We start from the raw sequence: 22011 nt of genomic DNA on the forward strand, positions 1-22011 counted from the left end.
AGGGAAGGTGAAACAGTGGGAGAAAGTACGTCCCCTCCATCTTCCCCATAAATTGGGGGCGATTATTAACAAATTCCAAGAGATAGTACCCAAGGTACTGCATGATAGCAATTCCACATAAAAATACCAGCTTAACTTTATGGCCAGTGATGTTATCATATAATAAGTCGATATTACACAGTCCAGCAAAATAATAACCCTGACCCTTTTCCCCGAGGTGATAAACAGCACCATAGGGAAGACATAGAGCAAGTAAGAATTTACATAACAGAATCATGTGAGCAAACAAAACAACACTGTGACCAGAAACTATTAACCTAACATAATAAATGCACATAACAAATCATGCTAAAGTTGTTTTAACACATTCTGGTCAGCCTGCCATTGTCCCACCCCTTTGTGCCCCTCACTGGGCCCCAAAAAGGACTGTCGTGGTTTAGCCCCAGTTGGCAACAAAGAACCACGTGGGCACTCTCTCACTACTCCCCTCCACCAGGGTGGGATGGGGAGGAGAATCAGAAAGAAAACACAAAACTCGTAGGTTTAGATAAAAACAGTTTAACAGAATGGCAAAGGGTGAAGAAAACACCAATGGTATGGATAAAAAGAATATACAGAGTGCAATTCTCCCCCCACCTGATGCTCAGCTTGCTCCTGAGTAGCAAATCACCCTGTTCCAGGCAGCTCCACAACCTAAGCACCAAGCATAACACCACATGGTATCAAACACCCATTTGATTGGCTAGTTTGGGTCAGCCCAACCAGCTTCTTGTGAAAATTAACCCTATCCCAGCCAGAACCAGCATGGGTACACACTGGACTTCCCCATTCTTCCACATCACCCACCAAGCGCACCCAGCTCCTTGAGCAAAAGCGATCCCACAGATGGGTTAGCTTTTGCCCATGGCAGGACTAACCCCTAACATATTCTTCAGGTGCACTGTGGGGACTTTATACTCTGCTACAGGATGTGGAAGTTTTGGCCGGGCAGGGTCAGCTCAATTGGCAGATCCCCTGGGGTTAACCAACCAGGCGGTCTTTGCTAAATGTGTATCCCAGTGTTGGAAGGTCCCACCCCCCAGCGCCCTCAGAGTAGTTTTTAGCAGCCCATTGCATCGTTGGATTTTCCTGGAGGCTGGTGCATGATGGGGGATGTGACAGACCCACTCAATGACGTGTTCTTTGGCCCAGGTGTCTCAGACAGCAGCGTTCCACCTCTGATGCTTTCCCACAATGCGACAGGAACCAGCAGTGAACAGGGCATGTCTCTTCTGATTTCCTGGCAGTTTATTATACAGTGGCAAATCACACATCACCTCCTCCTCTGGCAACGTTCCGCAGCCTCTGTCTTCTGGCCAGTCCATGATCACTTCCAAGATCCCTGGGTGACTGGGGTCTCCCATTCGGGCCCGCTGTGTGATCATTGCGACCCACTTACTCCATGCAGCATCAGTGGCATGAGGTGTAGAGGGGAGCCTCCCTTTGAACATCCAGCCCAGCAGTGGCAGTCCAGGTGCCAAGAAGAGCTGTGCTTCAGTGCCAACCACTTCTGACGCAGCTCAAACCCCTTCATATGCTGCCAATATCTCTTTCTCAGTTGGAGCAGAGGCAGGCCTCGGATCCTCTGCATCCCCAACTCCAAAACCCAAGGGGTAGACCTCGAGTCTGCCCTGGTGCTTTCTGCCAGAGACACCAGTAGGGCCATTCTCTCTGCCTGCGGTGCAGAGCACATTTTTAACATCTTGTCCTGCCTGTACTAGCCCAAGGGCTACTGCATGAACTCTCTCCCGTATAATTTGCTCAAAGGTTTGTCATTGCTCAGGGGCGCATTTGAAAACGCCTTTCTTCCGGGTCACTTGATAGGGAGGGCTTACAATCAGACCACAATCCCGTGTCCGTCTGCCCCTTGCTGGAGAACCCAGCATGGGTAAGTCAGCACCCGGGCGAACTGGCTGGTCCCCACCACACCAACTCCTTACCTGTCTGCATTAGCCCATCGCGGCAGCAGCCCGGACAGCTGCCGAGGGGCTGCCAGTCCCCAGCTGGGGAAGTAAGCGGATCCAGTCATGTCCAATCAAGGGGCAGCGCTTGGCCCTCACTGCACAGGGCATCCGCCCACAACCACCCCTGCAGCACCCTCTGTTCCCCATGGGCCCCTTAGTGACTGTTTTGGTGGGCACTAGGCTGCAGTGGTGGTTGCAGGCTGGGGGTGCTGTTGGTGCACTGGTGACCCAGCATGATCCTCTCGTCCCAAAACTGCTCCTTGCAGCCACCGCACTGGAAGGGCTTGGCCTCAGCCTGCCCCCCTGCCAAGGATGGGCAACCCCCATCCCACCAGCTGCCCTCTGGCACTGCCGGTGGGCCCTGCTGCACCCACTGGTGGCCCTTCAGGTGCTGCTTCTGACTGCAGATCTTCCTGCCCTCACTGCACCTGCCAGGCAACTTGCCAGTGTGGATCCGCTGGTGGTTACTGAGGGTCCCCTTGTCCCTGAAGGCCTTGGGGCACTCGGGGCAGACAAAGGGGCGCTCCCCAGTGTGGATGCGCTGGTGGGTGATGAGTGTTCTCTTGGATTTGAAGCTCTTGCCACACTCAGTGCAGGAGAAGGGCTTCTCGCCAGTGTGGACCCGTTGGTGGATGGTGAGGGTTTTCTTGGCCCTGAAGGTCTTGGGGCAGTGGGTGCAGGCAAAGGGGCGCTCCCCAGTGTGAATGCGCTGGTGGGTGACCAGGTCGCCCTTGTGATTGAAGCGGTGGCCACAGTGGCTGCAGGCAAAGGGCTTCTCACCAGTGTGCACACGCTGGTGGCTCAGCAGTTGATGCTTGAAGACAAAGCGCTTGCCACAGTTGGTGCAGCTGAAGGGCCGCTCGCCCATGTGGCTCTTGTTGTGCATGGCCAGCTCCGGGCTACTCTTGAAGCTCTTGCCACACTTGGTACAGGAGAAGGGCTTCTCGCCAGTGTGGACCCTCTGGTGAACAGTGAGGGCCCATTTGTACCTGAAGGTCTTGGGGCACCAGGTGCAGGTGAAGGGGCGCTCCCCAGTGTGGATGCGCTGGTGGATGATGAGTGTCTTCTTGTACCTGAAGGCCATAGGGCAGCAGACGCAGGTGAAGGGGCGTTCCCCGGTGTGGACCCGCTGGTGGCCAACGAGGGTGTTCTTGTCCTTGAAAGACTTGGGGCAGTGAGCACAAGTGAAGGGGCGCTCCGTGGAATGGATGCGCTGGTGGGCGGTGAGGATACTCTTGACCCTGAAGGTCTTCGGGCAGTGGGCACAGGCAAAGGGGCGTTCCCCAGTGTGGATGCGCTGGTGGCTGACCAGGTGGCCCTTCTGCCTGAACCGCTGCCCACAGTGGCCACAGGTGAAAGGCTTCTCACCGGTATGCACACGCCGGTGCCTCAGTACATGATACTTCTGGGTGAAGCGCATGCCACAGTCAGTGCAGCTGAAGGGCTTTTCTCCGCCATGCACTTTCTTCTGGTGCAACAACAGAATCTGCTTCAGCTGAAAGTGCTGGCCGCACTGTGGGCAGGAGAAGGGCCACACCGCTGTGTGCGTCTGCTCATTGTTCTCCAGGTAGCAGCTCTTGGCAAAGGTCTTCCCACACTCAGAACCAGCATGGGGCCTCTCAGGGGCCGGGGAGCTGCTACGGAGCCCAGCTGGCATAAGCTTATCCAGGGTGACAGGTATGACACTGGAGTGGGGGGGGTCCAACTTCTCCGCGTGGGTCTTCTGGTGGCACTTGAGGTCCCCGTTGGAGGGGAAATCCTTACCACAGTGGTGGCAGCTGAAGGGCCGCTCACCTGAGTGACTCTGCTCATGCATGGCCAGTGCTGTCTGGCTCTTGAAGCTCTTGCAACACTTGGGGCACATGGCAGGGGTCTTCTCCAGAGGCAGGGGGGCCGAGAGCAGGTGGAAACAGGGGCACCCCGATGGGAGCTCCCAGCTCCCACCCGGCATGGGCATCCCTGGGAGCAGGGTGGTGGGTGCCAGCAGCCCTTCCGGGACCCCCTCAGTCTCCCTCTCTGTCACGGGGTCACCCACTGCTGGGGAAGAGAGGCTGGGGTCAAGACAGGTACATGGGACATCTCCCCGTGGGGAGTGGCATGAGCTCCTCACCAGCCCCCACCCTTCCTGCCTGAATGACACAGCTGATGGTTGGCAGCTCCTTCCACAACGGGACAGCACATATACCTCATTGGGCAGCACCAGGGCATGGAGCCAAGGGGATGGTGCTGTGGGAACACCCCACTCCTCCCCACATCCCCCTGGTACCCACCTGGCACAGGGCTCCAATACCTCTGCTGCACCCTGGGGGGTCTGGCATGCGAGGCATCTTTTCCCGCTCCATCTTGCGGATGATCTCAGGCTTGATGGTGAGCCAGCTTGTCCGGGGCAGAGACAGAAGCACCCTCTCCCACACTACTGGGACAGCACCACCAGCTCCCCCATGCCTGTGGCCCCAGCATCTCCCCCCACTCTGCGCCTCTCTCCTGCCCCTGCCCAGCTGCAGCTTCAGCCCCCACCTTTCCTGTGCCTACAGCCTTCTTTCACCTTGCCCTCATCACCTCGGCTGCCCTCCTGCACACAGGATGCCCCCGCAAGACCTCAAACCTGCGCCAGGGGAGGTTTAACCTGGACATGAGGAAGCATTTCTTTACCAACAGGGTGATCAAACACCACAACAGACCTCCTGGAGAGGTAATCAATGCCCCAAGCCTGACAGTATTTGAGAAGCACTTGGACCATGCATTTAGTGACACGCTTTAACTTTTGGCCAGCCCTGAAGTGGTCAGGCAGTTGGACTACATGATCCTTGTAATTTCCTTCCAACTGAAGGACTCCTATTCCATTCTGTTCTATCCTACCCTATCCTATCCCATTCCATTCTCTGTACCAGGACGGCTCTCCACAGGACGCTGCCTGGCACGGTAACACCTGCCATCACAACAGCTACGTCAGGACTTGGCCAGTAACAGTGATGGGATTTTACCTTTCAAGGGCTCCAGCTCAGTCAAAGAGCTGAACTCCGGATCAGCCCCAGCCTGGTGGTGCTGGAGAGAGTCCTCACCCAGCGAGGCGACCGCCTGGTAGTTCTCCAGCATCACCTCCCGGTACAGTTGCCGCTGCCAGCCCGCCAGCTCTGCCCACTCCTCGGGGGAGAAGTAGATGGCCACATCCTCAAACGTCACCGACATCTGCAGCAAGAAGCACCACCGGCTCAGCACACTCTGCCACACACTCGCTGAACACCTCTGCCCAAATCCTGCCACTGTCGGGCAGGGCCCCGGCAGCACCGGGGGCTCCGGCATCCCAAGGGCAGCACCGGGAGAGCTCGTAGCACCCCGTGCAAGGGAAGGCCAGGGCAGAGGGGCGGTGGGTGCACAGCCAGCCCACACAGCAGGGTCACCGGGGCTGCGCCTGACCCCCACCTTGCCGCAGCAGCCCGGAGCCCTCCCGTGCCGCTGGCTCTCGGCGGGGAGACGGAGGCACACACAAAGAGCGATCGGCAAGACGCAGCTGGGATGCTCCGGAGGCCGCAGGAGGGGCCTCTCCCGTCACCAGCCGCCCCGGCGCAGCACGGACAGACGGTCCCTGCCAAGCACAGCATTGCCGTGAGCACAGCGGGCCAGAAGCTCACTCACCTGCCAGCAGCTGCCTTCCCTTGCCCCCAAGGCCTTCAAACCTGCTGCCACCAGCACCGACCGCGGGCACGGACAAAGGCGGCCCCGGGCGCAGCGTGGCCGCGTCAGCCCGGGAGCCCGCCCGCCGCCGGTGCAGCACGGGAGGTGTAGTCCTGCCGCCCGCCCGGCCCCGCTCGGCCCCGCTCGGCTCGGCTCGGCTGGGGGGCGGCTGCTGCCCTGGGCCCCCGCGGGGATGAGGTTCCCCCCCCCGAGCTGTTGTCCCCAGATCTGGTTCTTAGACCCGCTCTGCAGAAGCCGATCCCCAGGCAGAGCCCAGACTTTTACCCGTTCCGGGTCTGCGCAGACCTGGGTGCTGGCTGGGAACACCCCGAGGCTCGCACCCTTTGGCTCACACGCGGGAAACGTTTCTCCGCTGCCAGCAAGGGGTCACCGCGCTGTGACAGTGACGCGGACTCACCCTCGGCCCCGGTGCTCCGCGCAGGTCTCGTCTCCACGGGCACTCGCAGTCTCCTTCCTCTCTGCTGCGCAGGTTCCGTGGGGAAGGGGCTTGTCTTGGTAGGGGACCTTGGCTACTCGAGGGTGGGGTTTTTACCAGGCTCATTAGGATACTTCACTCATAGTTCAAGCACTCTTCTTTTTATCAGCAGGTTTTTTTTCTTATTACCTTGTTTTAATTACAGCTGTGGCTCTTCAAGGCTGCCCTGCTAGTCCTTTGGAGTTCCTCGTGGTATAGAAAAAGCCGGTCAGAAAGGGAGAAGAGGCTCTGTTTTGTGTTCCGGTATGCTGCTCATATATATACACGTAGATATATGTATAAGTTCATATCACTGACTTTCCGAGCATTGGTGGTCAACTCCAGTGACGCGTGGAGAACTGTTTCCCGTGGGAGGGACCCCGCACTGGAGCAGGGGCAGAGTCAGAGGAGCCCTCCCCCTCAGGAGGAAGGAGCGGCAGAGACAAGGTGTGATGAACTGACCGCAACCCCCATTCCCCATCCCCCTGCGCCGCTTGGGGGGAGGAGGTAGAAAATGGGGAGTGAAGTTAAGCCCGGGAGGAAGGGAGGGGTGGGGGGAAGGTGTTTTTAAGATTTGTTTTGATTTCTCATTATCCTATTCTGATTTGATTGGTGATAAATCAAACTCTTTTTTCCCAAGTTCAATCTGATTTGTCCCTGAGGGTACCTGGTGAGTGATCTCTCCCTGCCCTTGTCTCGACCCATAAGCCTTTCTTCATATTTTTTCTCCCCTGTCCAGCTGAGGAGGGGGAGTGATAGAGGGGCATTGGTGGGCACCTGGCATCCAGCCAGGCTAAACCATAACAGCCGCACCTGTGAATTTGCCACCTGGATACAGTGAACTCCCACTGAACCCTTACCAAGCTCAGTGAAGGAGACCCCAAGGACTCAGCTGTGGCTCAAAGATAAAGAAGTTAAGTCATCTGCTGACAGCAGCAGGGCCTCTCTGAAGAGGAGGGAAGAATCTTCAGCCCACTCAGAGTCAATGGAGTGGCCCAATGAGGGACAAAAGCCCCCCAAACCCAAATACACCATTAGGTCAGCTGTGGCTTGGACACCAGGTGGAGAACTCATGTGGGGTGGGAGTGTAAGTTGTCAGGCTATAATTGCCCAGGGATTTATTTGTTCAGGGTCCCTTCTGGAGGTCCCCAGCTTGAGGTGTTTTACAGCGCTATACCACTCAATAAATTCGTCTGGCACATGTCATGTCAGAGACTCTGCTTCAGGAAGCTTTGGGTTGAGCCTGAGGGATGAGGAAGTGCCCAAGAGTGAGTATGTGTGTGTGTGGAGTCAAAAAGGGGCACCCACTGGCTCACTGGAGTCGCCCACTGAGAAGGGACCCTGGTCCCAGCAGTTAAAGTCTCGGGTGGTGTGTGTGCAACTCCTTGAACAGTGTGTGAATGCTCGGGCAGCAGCTTCTCCCTTAACGTCTGGGAAGCCGACAGGAGGACAGGCCTTTTTGGTGCCCAACGTGGGGCTCCAAGGGTTGAGATAACAGCAGAACTGACCACAGCGGTTTAAAGGATTTATATCTGTTAGCATTTGCCGGTCGCAGTATCGCTATGCCATGCTCTTGTTTTTGCTGTACATGCCAAAGATTGGTGTTGGTTTTTGCAAGGTGCTTTGCTCTGCACTGCCTGGTAATATTTTGTCTGCAAGATTATTATTAGAGCACTGATCTTGGCGTTAATCTGGTATTTGCATTTTGTACTGAAGGTATTACCAAGGCTGGAGTACAAGCTCATGTTATGCTTTTTCTTCTGAGAGGTTTTTTTATGCAGGAAGTGCAGAATGGCACTCTCGCTACCATCTTCTGTGATGTTTCCTCCCCCATTATAATAACTTTTCAGTATCTTGAATATCCTTGGGCAGTTCAAATTTTTCTATTGGCATTTCTTGGGAATAGACGTATTTTGACTACTATCCTGGCAGCATCAAGAGAAGTATGGCCAGCAGGTCGAGGGAGGTGATTCTGCCATTCTACTTTGCTGTGGTGAGGCCCCACCTGGAGTACTGCATCCAACTCTGGAGCCCCCAGCACAAGAAGGACATTGGAGCTATAAGAGTGTGTCCACAGGGCCACAAAGATGATCCGAGAGCAGGAGCACCTTTCGTATGAGGAATGGCTGAGAGAGTTGGTGCTGCTCAGCCTGGTGAAGAGAAGGCTGCAGGGAGACCTGCTTGCAGCCTTCCAGTACCTGAATGGGGCCTATAGGAAAGGTGGGGAAAATGTTTTCAGCAGGGCTTGTTGCAATAGGACGAGGAGTAATGGCTTTAAACTAAGGGAGGGTAGATTTAGACTCGATATAAGGAAGAAACTTTTTACAATGAGGGTGGTGAAACCCTGGCACAGATTGCCCAGAGAGGCAGTGGAGGCCCCATCCCTGGAAACATTCAAGGCCAGGCTGGACGGGGCTCTGAGCAACCTGGTCTGGTTGAAGATGTCCCTGCTCACTGGAGGGGGCTGGGCTAGATGACCTCTGCAGCTCCCTTCCGACCCACAGCATTCTATGATTCTTGTGAATAGTGTTTCAGTTTTGTCTAAGGTGAGGAAGCACATGAAGAATCCGGAGATCTGCCCCGAGGCTGGGTAGTTATGTGTGGTGGAGTGTGTGGAGTAGCATGGGCAGATGCCTAGGGTGTTGGGCACGTCCAGCGTTCTGCAACTTCAGCCCTGAACAAGTGCAGAATCATGGTGCCCTGCGTGCTCCTGGAGATGGACCTGGGGCCACACAGGTCATGGGTATGGCCACTCACTCCCTCACTGCACAGCGCAGGCAGCGAGAGGGGCTCTGCCAGCTGCCAGGGTTGTAGAGACATGAAATCAGCCGGGAGGCAGGGCCAGCCTCTTTTTCTTTCAGAAGTGGTTCAGGGAGGGTCAAGATTTCTCCAACTCACATGGGATCTGCGTAGCCCTTGGAGGCCACAGTCTCTAGTGGAAAAGTTGAAAAGATGAACCAAACCCCTACAAGACAAATTTCAAAGTTGTGTCAGTAAATCGATTTTAAATGGGTAGATATTTCCCCAGCTGCCATAATGAAGGTCAGAATTACTCCCCGAGGAAGGGAAGGTGTAAGCCCTTGTCCTGGGTTCGGCTGGGATCGGGTTGATTTTCACAAGAAGCCAGGAGGGGACACAGCCTGGATGGCCGATCCAAAGCAGCCAAACAAATGGGGTATTTGATACCCTGTGATGCCATGCTGGGTTCGGAGTGGGGGAGCTGGCTGAGTGGGGGGGGGAGGTTAATCATTGCTAGGGAGCTTGCAGGGCATCGGGTGGGGAGACAGTTGCTCTGTGTGTTCCCTTGTTCTTACCAGTATTGTTGTTACTGTTCGCTTCCTTTGCTGTTCTGTCAAACTGTCCTCATCCCGACCCACGAATTTTGCCTTTTTCTTCCCATTCTCCCCCCACTCCACTGGGGGGAGGGGCAATAGAGGGACCGTGGGGCTTTTTGTCGCCAGCTGGGACTAAACCGCGACAGTCCTTTTTGGTGCTCAACCTGGGGCATGAAGGGTTGGGATAGTGGCAGGGCTGACCAGAGTGTGTTAAAACAACGTTGTTGCAATTTGTTATAATTTGTTACAGGCATTTGTTGTGTGAGTTAAATAGTCGCCTGTCAAAATGTTGCTTTCTTTGGTCACACGGTTCTGGTATGTAAACCCTTACTTGCTGTGTGTGTTCCCTGTGGCGCTGTTCATCATCTGTGGGAAAAAGGTCAGGATTACCATTGTGTTGTACTGTGCAATATCGACTTATGATATGAGAGCATCACTGGGCATGAGGTTAGGCTTCTATTTGTGTGTGGAATTGCGGTCATTTCCACATCTTCGATGCCATCTCTCAGAACTTTATCAATAATCAAACCCACTCTCTGGGGAAGACCAGAGGGGATACCTTCCCCTCTTCTTTCACCCCTCCTTTCTCCATCAGGCTAGTCATAATGGCTTTTGAGAATTTTGAGTATCCTTGGGATGTTCGAGACAGCATGCTCCTGTTGCTCTGTCTGCTGAATGGGGCTCAGGTCTTGTTTAGGGTTAAACAACTATTTTAAAATATCACCGAGAGATCTGCCCCAAGGCTGGATAGCTGTGAGTGGCAGGGTGTGTGGGATAGTGTGGGCGAGTACCTAGAACAGTGGCACCCCCGGTGTTCTGAACTTCACCCAAGTGCAGAATCCTGACAAAATAGTAGAATACTTGGAACAAGTATGGTGTCACCTTGGAAACTGCAGAGAGACACAGATCACTGCAATGTGCTGGGGCCTGGCTCATGCCTACCGAGCCGTCCTCTTGAACACTACTCAGTGCTCTCAGGGGAAAGAGGGGGAAAGCAAAGCAAGAGATGCTGCAGCTACCCCAACCCCCCCAACAGTCACCACAGCTACTCCAATCCCCGTGGCTACCCCAGCCACCCAACAGCCTCTGCGGCTGCTCCAGACCCTGTGGCAGGCATGGTGGCAGCTTGAACCCAGACGACAGGCACAGAAAACCAACCAGTGCCAGTATCAGTCTTCCCTACACAGAAGAAGAAATTAAAAAAAAAAAATCAGAGGCAACAATGGTGGATGAAGTGGCTGGCTGACCCTGACAACATGAAGAAAGTCTCTCTTCCTCCCTCATCTTGGCTGTGGAGAAACTATCCTGGAAGGTCCAGCAACTCAAAGAGGATAGATCCTACCCTGCACCTGTATGGACCAGTATCTCAGCTGTTAGGAGTAAGTATTCCTCTGCTCAGGAGAGAGGAAATAGAGGGTACACACCGCAAGGCACCCTGTGGTTTTACCTGCATGACCACAGAGACAACATGAGGATGTGGGATGGAAAACCTGCCTCAACCCTCGAGGCACGAGTGTGCAATTTGCAAGTTAAAAACAATCACAAAAGGGGATTTGTCTAGGAAAAATGACACTTCAGTCTCCAGCAGGCAGTTCTCCAGACAAAGTACAAAGCTTGACCTTACTTGTGATCCTCTTGAAGGGACTTCTGAGTAATTTTTACCAGAAGTGAGTAACAATAAGTCTGACCAAGATTACAGGGGCCCTGCCTCCAGCCAGGGAAAGCTGAGGGACAACCAGTTTCACTGGTCTGTATGGATTTGATGGCCTGGCATGTCAGATCCACAGGAGTATAAGCTTGTAGTGTACCCTAATGCCATCAGATTACAAAAGGTCAGAACCCGTCGGTATTTCTGGAGTGACAGGGGGATCCCAACATCTACCTGAGTTGGAGGCTGAAGTGAGCCTAACTGAGAATGTGTGGCAAACGCACCATGGTGTGACTGGCCCCGAGGCTCCGTGCATCCCTGGGACAGGCTGCCTTAGGAGAGGGGATTTCAAGGACCCAAAAGCGAAATGGTGAGCTTTTTGTATAGCCATTGTGAAGACGGAGGACATAAAACAGCTCTCCACCTTGCCTGATCTCATGAAGGACCCTTCTGTTGTGGGGTTGCTGAGGGTCAAAGAACAACAGGTGCCGACCCCTAGCCCAGCGGTGCGCCGGTGCCAATATCGCACCAACCGAGACTCCCTGATGCCCATCCAGAAGCTGATTCATTGACTGGAGAGTCAAGGAGTGACCAGCAGGACTTTCTAACCCTTTACCAGTGCCATATGGCCAGTGTGAAAATCTAATGCAGAGTTCTGACAGACAGTGGACTATCACGGCTTCAATGAAGTCACACCGCCACTGAGTACTGTCCTGCGAACATACTAGAACTTCAGTACCACCTGGAGTCCAAGGCAGCCAAGTGGTATGCCACCACTGATATCACTAATGCGTTCTTCTCAATCCCTTTAGTGGCGGAGTGCAGACCAGAGTTTGTTTTCACCTGGAGGGGTGTCCAGTACCCCTGGAATCGACTGCCCCAAGGGTGGAAACACAGCCCCACCATTTTCCATGGACTGATCCAGGCTGTGCTGGAACAGGGTGAAGCTCTGGAACATCTACAGGACATTGATGAATTCATGGTGTAGGGTGATACAGCAGAAGTTTTTGAGAAAAAGGACAAACCACTTCAAATTCTTCTGGAAGACATTTTTTTCACAGACATCTAGGAGGAGACACAGCCAGGAGGGCTGACCCAATGCAGGCAAACAAATGGGGCATTCGGTACCACGTGATGCCATGCCCACGATAGACCTGGGGGAGCTGGCAGGGGAGTAGAATGGCTGCTCCGGAGGGAGCTGGGCATCAGGTGGGGAGAAAATCGCATTGTGTGTTCCTGGCTTTGTGTGTTCCTTTCATCAGTACGTTATGGTTTAGCTGCGGAGGACAACAAAAGCGCCACGCGGCCGCCCCTCCCCCCGCTGGGGTGCAGAGGAGAATGGAAAGACACAGGCAGAAACTGGTGGGTTGGGATAAGGGCAGTTTAACCCAGCATGACGGCACATGGTATGGAATACCCTGCTCTGTTTGGCCAGGCTGGGTCAGCCCGCCAGGCTGTGTCCCTTCCTGGACAGTATTATTGTTGTTACTGCTCCCTGCTTTTGCTGTTCCGTCGAGCTGTCTCCATCCCCACCCCCGAGTCCCGCCTCTTCCTTCCCATTGCCCTCCCTAGCCCAGCGCGGGAGGAGCGGAGGAGCGGCCGCGTGGTTCTTTGGTGCCGCCCGGGCTGAAGCCAAAGCTCAGCAAGTGCAAGCAAAAACGCGCCAGCTGGTTTTCCCCTGGGAAGAAGGAAGGAATGGCTCCCCCCGAGGCAGCCTCTTTGGAATGGGCGGAGGTGGGCTCGGAGGTGACGGCGGCAGCTCCGGCGGGCGGCTGCAGGGAGCGGTGGGGACGCGGCGCCGCCGGCTTCTGCCGAGCACCTGGGAGGGGGGTGCGGACAGTCGGGCGGTGAAAAGCCCGCACGGCTCGGCAGCCGCCTTCCTCCAGACCGCAAGGTTGGGGGGGAACAGCATCCCCGCGAGAGGGTCCTGGGCAGCAGCCGCCCCCGAGCCGGGCGGGGCCGGGCGGGGCCGGGCGGGCGGCAGGACTACACCTCCCGTGCTGCACCGGCAGCGGGCGGGCTCCCGGGCTGACGCGGCTACGCTGCTCCCGGGGCCGCCTTTGTCCGTGCCCGCGGTCGGTGCTGGTGGCAGCAGGTTTGAAGGCCTTGGGGGGAAGGGAAGGCAGCTGCTGGCAGGTGAGTGAGCTTCTGGCCCGCTGTGCTCACGGCAATGCTGTGCTTGGCAGGGACCGTCTGTCCGTGCTGCGCCGGGGCGGCTGGTGACGGGAGAGGCCCCTCCTGCGGCCTCCGGAGCATCCCAGCTGCGTCTTGCCGATCGCTCTTTGTGTGTGCCTCCGTCTCCCCGCCGAGAGCCAGCGGCACGGGAGGGCTCCGGGCTGCTACGGCAAGGTGGGGGTCAGGCGCAGCCCCGGTGACCCTGCTGTGTGGGCTGGCTGTGCACCCACCGCCCCTCTGCCCTGGCCTTCCCTTGCACGGGATGCTCCGAGCTCTCCCGGTGCTGCCCTTGGGATGCCGGAGTCCCCGGTGCTGCCGGGGCCCTGCCCGACAGCGGCAGGATTTGGGCAGAGGTGTTCAGCGAGTGTGTGGCAGAGTGTGCTGAGCCGGTGGTGCTTCTTGCTGCAGATGTCGGTGACGTTTGAGGACGTGGCCATCTACTTCTCCCCCGAGGAGTGGGCAGAGCTGGCGGGCTGGCAGCGGCGACTGTACCGGGAGGTGATGCTGGAGAACTACCAGGCGGTCGCCTCTCTGGGTGAGGACTCTCTCTGGCACTGCCAGGCTGGGGTGGAGCCAGAATTCAGAATAGAACCTGGGTCATCAAGTCCAACTGCCTGATCACTTGAAGGCTGGCCAAAAGTTAAAGCATGTTCTTACGGGCATGGTCCAAGCACCTCTGAAACACTGTAAGTACTGGGGCATTGACCAGCTCTCCAGGAAGCCTGTTGCAGTGTTTGACCAGCCTCTCGGTAAAGAATTGCTTCCTCGTGTCCAACCAAAACCTCCCCTGGAGCAGATCTGAGCCTTTTCCAGGTGTCCTGTCTGCAGGAGAGCGGCTGAGGGGATGAGGGCGAGGTGAGAGGAGGCTGTAGGCACGGGGAAGAGGGGCAGGAGAGAGGAGCAGAGCGAGGGGAGATGCTGGGGCTGTGGGCAGGGAGGAGCCAGTGCTGCTGTCCTGACAGTGCAGGAGAGGGTGCTTCTGTCTCTGCCCCAGCCAGGCTGGCCCACCATCAAGCCAGAGATCATCTGCAAGATGGAGCGGGAAGAGATGCCATGCATGTTAGATCTCTCCAGGGCCCAGCAGAGGCACCAGACCCCTGTGCCAGGCGGGTACCGTGGGGGCGTGGGGAGAGGTGGGGGGCTCCCACAGCACCATCCCCTTGGCCCCAGATGCTCCGTGCCCCTGTGCTGTCTGGTGAGGTCTGTCTGCCGTCCTGTGGTGCAGGGAGATGCCAGCCATGACCTGTGTCCTTCAGGCAGGAAGGGTGGGGGGCTGGCAGAGTACCAGTGCTGCTCCCCATGGGGAGGTGTCCCACATACCCATTCCTTACCCATTGCGTCCATGGCAGTGACCCCAGCCTCTCCTCCCCAACAGCTACTGGCCCTGGGATGCAGAAGGAGGCTGAGGGGGTCCCTGAGGGGCTGTCGGCACCCACTGCCCTGGTCCTGGGGATGCCAAGCGGGAGCCAGGAGGTCCTGTCAGGATACTCCCTCCTCCACCCCTTCTGGACACCTGGTCTGGTGGAGAAGAGCCCTGCCACGTGCCCTGAGTGCGGCAAGAGCTTCAAGAGCCAGACTGTGCTGGCCATGCATGAGCGGAGCCACACAGGCGAGCAGCCCTTCAGCTGCACCGACTGCGGCAAGCGGTTCGGCTCCAGGCATCACCTGGTCAGGCACCAGCGCATCCACACCGGGGAGCGTCCCTTTGCCTGCACCCAGTGCCCCAAGGCCTTCAGGGACAAGAAGACCCTCACCATCCACCAGCGCATCCACACCGGGGAGCGCCCGTTCACCTGCGCCCAGTGTCCCAAGGCCTTCAGGGACAGGAAGACCCTCACCATCCACCAGCGTGTCCACAGCAGTGAGAAACCCTTCTCCTGCACCGAGTGTGACAAGAGCTTCAAGAGCCAGACAGCACTGTCCATCCACGAGCAGAGCCACAGGGGTGAGCAGCCCTTCAGCTGCACCGACTGTGGCAAAAGCTTTGGCTACAGGCATCACCTTCTGAACCACCAGCGTGTGCACACTGGTGAGAAGCCCTTTGCCTGCAGCCACTGCGGCCACCACTTCAGCCAGAAGCACCACCTTGTTATCCACCAGCGCATCCACACAGGGGAGCGCCCCTTCGCCTGCGCCCACTGCCCCAAGGCTTTCAAGGACAGGAGGAACCTCACCATCCATCAGCGGGTCCACACCGGTGAGAAGCCCTTCTCCTGCACCGAGTGCAACAAGAGCTTCAAGAGCCAGACAGAGCTGGCCATCCACAAGCAGACCCACGCAGGTGAGCGGCCGTTTGCCTGCGCCAACTGCAGCAAGCGCTTTGGTGAGAAGCGTCACCTGCAGAGCCACGGGCGTGTGCACACCGGTGAGAAGCCCTTCACCTGCAGCCACTGCGGCCGCCAGTTCAGCCTTAAGGGCATCAGCGCATCCACACTGGGGAGCGCCCCTTTGCCTGCTCCCAGTGCCCCAAGGCCTTCAGGGAAAAGAACAGACTCACTGTCCACCAGCGTATCCACTCCGGTGAGCGCCCCTTCGCCTGCACCCAATGTCCCAAGGCCTTCAGGGACAAGAAGACCCTCACCATGCACAAGCAGGTCCACACCAGAGAGAAGCTCTTGTCCTGCACTGAGTGCAGCAAGAGTTTCAAGAGGAAGTTGGAGCTCGCCAGCCACAAGCAGAGCCACATGGGCGAGTGACCCTTCGTCTGCACTGACTACAGCAGCGTCTTCCATCGGAAGCATCACCTACTGAACCACCAGTGTGTGCACACTGGTGAGAAGCCCTTTGCCTGCAGCCACTGTGGCCAGCGGTTCATCCAGAAGGATGACCTGGTGAGCCACCAGTGCATCCACACTGGGGAGTTCCCCTTTGCCTGTGCCCACTGCCCCAAGACCTTCCAGGATGAGCAGACCCTCAGCACCCACCAGTGCATCGACACCAGTGAAGGGTCTTGCAAGTGAGACTAGTGCGGCAAGACGTGCAGCCAGAAGCAGCACCTGAAGAGCCACCAGTGGGTGCAGCAGGGCCTGTTGGCAGTGCTGGAGGGCATCCGGTGGGATTGGGGTGTCCATACCTGGCAGGGGGCAAGCAGAGACCAAGCCCTTCCAGTGCGCCAGCTGTGAGAGGTGGTTTTGGGACAAGGGGATCATGCTGGCTCACCAGCGCACCCCCAGCACTCCCAGCCTGCAACCATCACCACACCCCAGTGCCCCCCAAAACAGACACAGATGGTCCCACCAGGCAGCGGGGGCTGCTGCAGGGGTGTCTGTGTGGGAGTCGCCCAAAGCACCAACCTCTGGCTCCACTGGAGCAGCCACCCATGGGATGGGAGAGAGCAGCAGCCATGGCCCCTTCATCACTGGGTCCAGCTCCAGCTGCCACCTGAGAAACATCCTTTCCAGCATGGGCTCGATCCTGCTTGGCTGTTAACTGGGGCACTCCGAGCAGCTGCCATCACACTCACTGCCTGGGGTGGTTGTTATCAGCGCCCCTTCCCCGCTCTGCTGAGCCCCGTGGTGCCAGCAGCTTCTGCAAGAGAGGCGTGGGTGCAGGACTGTCTGCCAGGGTGGGGGAAATACAATAAATGAATCACAATGCAGTCAGAATGGTTTACGGGACAAGGGGGGAAGACGCTGCTTTATTTTGGCTCCCGAATATAAATAAAAAGCTTCTTGCTGCTGACAACAAGCAGTGAGCTCCGTGGCAGCACAGCATGTGCCACTGTTCGCTGGCAGTAGCACGTCAGGGCCGACGTCCCCTTGCACATCCCCAGAAAACCTGTTCTGAGGCCCCTTCACGGGGGTCACGGTGAGAGGCTGGGATCTGCCTGGGGACTGCAGGGGGCAGCCAGTGCTGAAGCAGCATCCGGAGGGAGCCAGAGGGATGTGGGTGAGGGCTCATCTCAGTGAGAGCTACCGCCTGTGCCAGGGCCTCCTGACCTCACTGGGAACTGCCTGCTCTTCCCATCAGCTTTTTAAATTTTTTTTTTCATCAGACAGGAGCACAAATTCACTTGTGCCCAAGGTTTCCCTCTATTCCTGCAAACGGCTGGAGGTGAAGTTGGTGGCCACATTGCTCAAAGCCTGGGTCCTAGGTCTGGCTTCAGGCTTACAAAGGCACCTTGGCTTTTCAGGGGTGCCCATGGCATGGGGGGAGTAGCTACTGAGCTGTGGGTGCTGAGGTTGCAGGGCGTGGGACAGCCGTGCAGATCACCCAGCGCGGGCTGCATGGGGGAGAAGTGGGTGCAGCGGGAAGGCCGCGGTACCCCAGGACTGTCTGCATGGCCGGGTCCTGTCCTGCAAGGGCTGCGGTGCCGTGCGGGCTTTTCACCGCCTGTCTTTCCACACCCCACTCCCAGGGGCTCAGCAGAAGCCGACGGCGACGCCTCCCCACCGCTCCCGCCCCGCTCCCCGCAGCCGCCCACCGGAGCTGCCGCTGTCACCTCCAAGCCCACCTCGGCCCATTCCAAAGAGGCTGCCTCGGGGGGAGCCATTCCTTCCTTCTTCCCAGAGAGAAGTGGGACCAGTGGGCCCCTCACTCCAAAAAGGACACTGAGGTGCTGGAGCATGTCCAGAGAAGGGCAACGAGGCTGGGGAGGGGTCTGGAGAACAAGTCTGATGAGGACCAGCTGAGGGAGCTGGGGCTGTTTAGTCTGGAGAAGAGGAGGGTGAAGGGGGACCTTATTGCTCTCTACAACTACCTGAAAGGAGGTTGTAGTGAGGTGGGTGTTAGTCTCTTCTCCCAAGTAACTAGTGATAGGACAAGAGGCAATGGCCTCAGGTTGTGTCAGGGAAGATTCAGATTCGATATTGGGAAAAATTTATTTACTGAAAGAGTGGTCAGGCGTTGGCCCAGGCTGCCCAGTGCAGTGGTAGAGTCCCCATCCCTGGAGGTGTTCATAAAACATGTAGACATGGCACTTCAGGACATGGTTTAGTGGGCATGGTGGTGTTGGGGTGACGGTTGGACTCAATGATCTTACAGGTCTTTTCCGACCTTTGAATATATGATTATGTGATTCTATGATTAGCCGTATTACTGGAGGCATAACACTTAGCTGCCTTGGACTCCAATTGGTATCAAAATTCTAGCATGTCCGGTGCAGCAGTACTCTGAATTTAATTCAGGCCATGGCAGTCTACTGTCAGTCTCCACTCTCCATTAGACTTCCACACTGGGAATATGGGACTGGTAAAGGGTGAGCGAGTCCTGCTGATCACTCCTTGACTCTCTAGTCCATGAATCAGTTTATGGATGGTCGTCAGGGAGTCTCGGTTGGTGTGATATTGCCACTGGTGTTCTGTTGTGGTAGGGATCGGCACCTATTGTTCCTCAACCCTCAGCAGCCCCAGAACAGAAGGATGCTCCTAGAGACCAGACAACGTGGACAGCTGTTTAATGTCCTCCGTCTTCAAGGCAGCTATATCAAAAGCCCACCGGTGCCCTTTAGGGTCCTTGGAATCCCCTCTCCTGAGGCAGTCTGTGCCAAGGATGCACGGAGCCTTGGGGCCAGTCACACCATGGTGCTTTTACCACTCGTTCCCAGCTAGGCTTACTTCAGCCTCCAACACAGTCAGCTGTTGGGATCCCCCTGTCACTCCAGAAATACCGATGGGTTCTGACCTTTTGTAATCTGATGGCATTAGGGTACACTACAAGCTTATACTCCTGTGGAGCTGACATGCCATGCCATTGAATCCACACAGTCCAGTAATCGCAGTTGTCCCTCTCCTCCACCTGGCTGGAGGCAGGGTCCCTCTAGTCCTGGCCATAGCAGTTGTTGTGGAGGAATGAGTTCACGTGACACGTGTGGGTTACCCCACCCTTGGTACTCACATCTTGTAAAAACCAGTCAGCAGCTCCTTGCCTAGGGTCAGCAGTAAACTCCACCCTTCTACTTTGTCTGGGGAGCTGCCCACTGTAAACTGGAGCAGCAACGTTCCTGGGAGAGCCCCCATTTCTGATTGTTTCTCTTTGCAATTGGCACACTTGTGCCTTTTGCACTGAGGTATTTCTCCATCCCACCTCCTCATGTCCTCTCCCTGGTCACGCAGGTAAAACCACAGGCTGCCTCATGGTGTGTACCATCTCTCTTGAGCCAGGGAATGTTTTCTCGTAGTAGCTGAGACACTGATCTGTACAGGTGGGGAGCAGCACCTATCCAGTTTTTCAAACAGTTTTTTGAACAGGTTTTTGGACTGCTCAGGCTTTCCACAGCAGAAACCAGACATGCGGGGAAGAACAGAGATTGTCTTTGTATTGCTGGAGGTGGCCAGCCTCTTCATTCACTGTTGGTGCCTCTTCTGCTTTCCAGCCTATTGCTGCCCATGAATGGGCATACGACGATGGTGCACTCTGTACGAACTTCCGCCACATGGATCATGCGCATTGGACTTCATCAGGGTCTGTGCAGGCCGTAAAAAATCAGCCCCTGCACAGCCAATCCCTCAGTGTGGGTCGGTGGACTTGCCGGACTTGTCAGTGCCAGAAGGGGACTTGCTTGGACTCGTGTGTCAAATACCAAAGAGTTAACAAAAGGGAGTGGTTCAACTCGAGCAAGGAGCTCAGCTTTTCTTTTCAGACAGAAGTAAAGGGTGATGGTCCAACACTCAAATCCACTGTGTGACACCTGGGCTGAGGCAAAGGCCTTACAGCCAGATGCTGCTTCAGTTAAAGAACAAAAGGCCCCCCTGTAAGCAGGTAGCAAGCTCCCTGCTCTGAGGGCATGCCGAACAGCTGAGTCCCGCCTCTGTTGACACAATATGTTATGTCAAGATCCAATGGACATAGAATTGACTTAGTCCTACCTCGCCAAGATCTGCAATTTATAAAATTGGCACTTGAAAACCCTCTTTTGGAGGAGGAGTCAAATGAAGAATCTTTCCTGATGGATGGATTGACCAGTCTGGACCTCTCTTTACTCCCAAGAAGGGACTCCTTTTTGGTAAGAGTGCCTCCAACTTTGATGGACATATCTGTGGGAAATTATTAACTAAAGCACTGAAATGTTAACTTGAGCTCAGTCTTTGTAGATAGTGCATTTATCAATGGCATTCCCAAATCTGACAGGCAAACATTGACTCTGATAAATGGCCTAACTCCTTAGACATAAACTAACATACCTAACTCCTTAGACATAAACTGTTGACTAAGTCTGGGACTAGGAGTGAATTCAGTTGCACCAAGGCTTCTCTCTCTGAAAAGGGTGTAGAAGGCAAGAAGTTCTACTCTGGACCTCATGACTCAACAGGAGGGCTTTCTTCCCACTTACTGCTTATCAGACTCCTTGAAACTCTTTAATCCTTTACAGGACACTCCCTCATGTCAATAACTTTTCGGTATCTTGAAAACCCTTGTGTAGTAACAATACTTTTATTAATATTTACTGTGAATAGAGTTTCAGTTTTACCTAAAGTTAGCAAGATTTTCAACAATATCATCTGGAGATCTGCCCCAAGGCTGGATAGTTATGGGAGGTGAGGTGTGTGGGGTAGCATGGGCAAAATCCTGCGGGGGTGGCTACAGCAATGGAAGCAGAGCAACTGGCAGCACAGAGGCAAACCCATACAGGCTTCCCCATTGTGGCAAGACATTGCTGCCCAGCTAGAGAAGCTGGCTGTAGAAGTGCATCACATGGATGCCCACGTCAACAAGAGTCGAGCCTCTGAGGAACATCAAAACAATGAGCAGGTGGATCAGGCTGCTAAGATTGAAGTGGCTCAGGTGGATCTGGACGGGCAACATAAAGGTGAATTATTCATAGCTCGGTGGGCCCATGACACCTCAGGCCATCAAGGAAGAGATGCAACATGTAGATGGGCTTGTGACCAAGGGCTGAACTTGACCATGGATGCTATCACACAGGTCATCCATGAATGCGAAACGTGCACTGCAATCAAGAAAGCCAAGCAGGCAAAGCCTCAGTGATATGGAGGATGATGGCTGAAATGGAAATCCGGGGAGGCCTGCCAGGTTGATGCTATCACAGTTCCACAAACCCGCCAGGGCAAGCACCATGTGCTCACAGAGGTGGAAGCAACCACCAGATGCCTGGAAACCTATCCTGTGTCCTATGCCACCACCTGCAACACCATCCTGAGCCTTGAAAAGCAAGTCCTGTGGAGACATGGCACCCCAGAAGGAGCTGAGTAAGACATTTCTGAAACAACCTCATGGACACCTGGGCCAAAGAGCACAGCATCGAGTGGGTGTATCACATCCCCCACCATGCACCAGCCTCCAGGAAAATGAAATGATGCAATGGGCTGCTAAAAATTACTCTGAGAGTGCTGGGTGGTAGGACCTTCCAACACTGGGACACACAATTAGCAAAGGCCACCCGGTTCATTAACCCCAGGGGATCTGCCAATAAGGCTGGCCCTGCCCAGTCCAAACTTCCACATCCTGTGGCATGGGATAAAGTCCCCGCAGTGCACCTGAAGAATGTGTTAGGGCAGCCAGTCTGGGTTAGTCCCGCCACAGGCAAAGGCCAACCCAGCTGTAGGATGGCTTTTGCTCAAGGACCTGAGTGCACTTGGTGGGTGATGCAGCAGGATCAGGAAGTCTGATGTGTACCTCAAGGGGATGTGATTTTCGGTGAGAATAGACAACAATTTAAACTGTATTATGTTAATTGGTATATAATACTGCATGCCATCGCTTCTATTAATTGTTACATGACATATCAATGATGTTACAGTA

General features: G+C 55.6%; 2 protein-coding genes across 4 annotated transcripts in view; one reads left to right on the forward strand and one right to left on the reverse strand.

Annotated features, from left to right (window-relative positions):
- Positions 1-165: 165 nt before the first annotated feature.
- LOC142361215 (uncharacterized) lies at positions 166-6559 on the reverse strand. 3 transcript variants are annotated; one of them, XM_075420035.1, is made up of 3 exons: positions 6097-6559; positions 4988-5192; positions 166-4037 (listed from the first exon to the last, which is right to left on the reverse strand). In XM_075420035.1, exons 1-3 carry the CDS (start codon positions 6238-6240, stop codon positions 2158-2160), a joined length of 2229 nt encoding a protein of 742 aa, XP_075276150.1. In that variant the 5' UTR covers positions 6241-6559; the 3' UTR covers positions 166-2157. The 3 variants fall into 3 exon arrangements, with proteins under 3 accessions (XP_075276150.1, XP_075276147.1, XP_075276151.1); XM_075420032.1 differs by having other exon boundaries at positions 166-4040; XM_075420036.1 differs by lacking the exon at positions 6097-6559 and adding an exon at positions 5640-5721 and having other exon boundaries at positions 168-4040.
- Positions 6560-13180: 6621 nt separating this feature from the next.
- Positions 13181-22011, forward strand: part of LOC104327374 (uncharacterized) — a 25003-nt gene continuing 16172 nt past the window's right edge. The window contains 5 exon segments of the mRNA XM_075420069.1: positions 13181-13272; positions 13720-13846; positions 14687-15724; positions 15727-15874; positions 16043-16237. Of these exon segments, the coding sequence (XP_075276184.1) occupies positions 13720-13846; positions 14687-15724; positions 15727-15874; positions 16043-16237 (1508 nt within the window). The 5' untranslated portion in view covers positions 13181-13272.

Source organism: Opisthocomus hoazin, chromosome 4, assembly GCF_030867145.1.
Source record: "Opisthocomus hoazin isolate bOpiHoa1 chromosome 4, bOpiHoa1.hap1, whole genome shotgun sequence".
In the NCBI taxonomy this organism is placed as follows: domain Eukaryota; kingdom Metazoa; phylum Chordata; class Aves; order Opisthocomiformes; family Opisthocomidae; genus Opisthocomus; species Opisthocomus hoazin.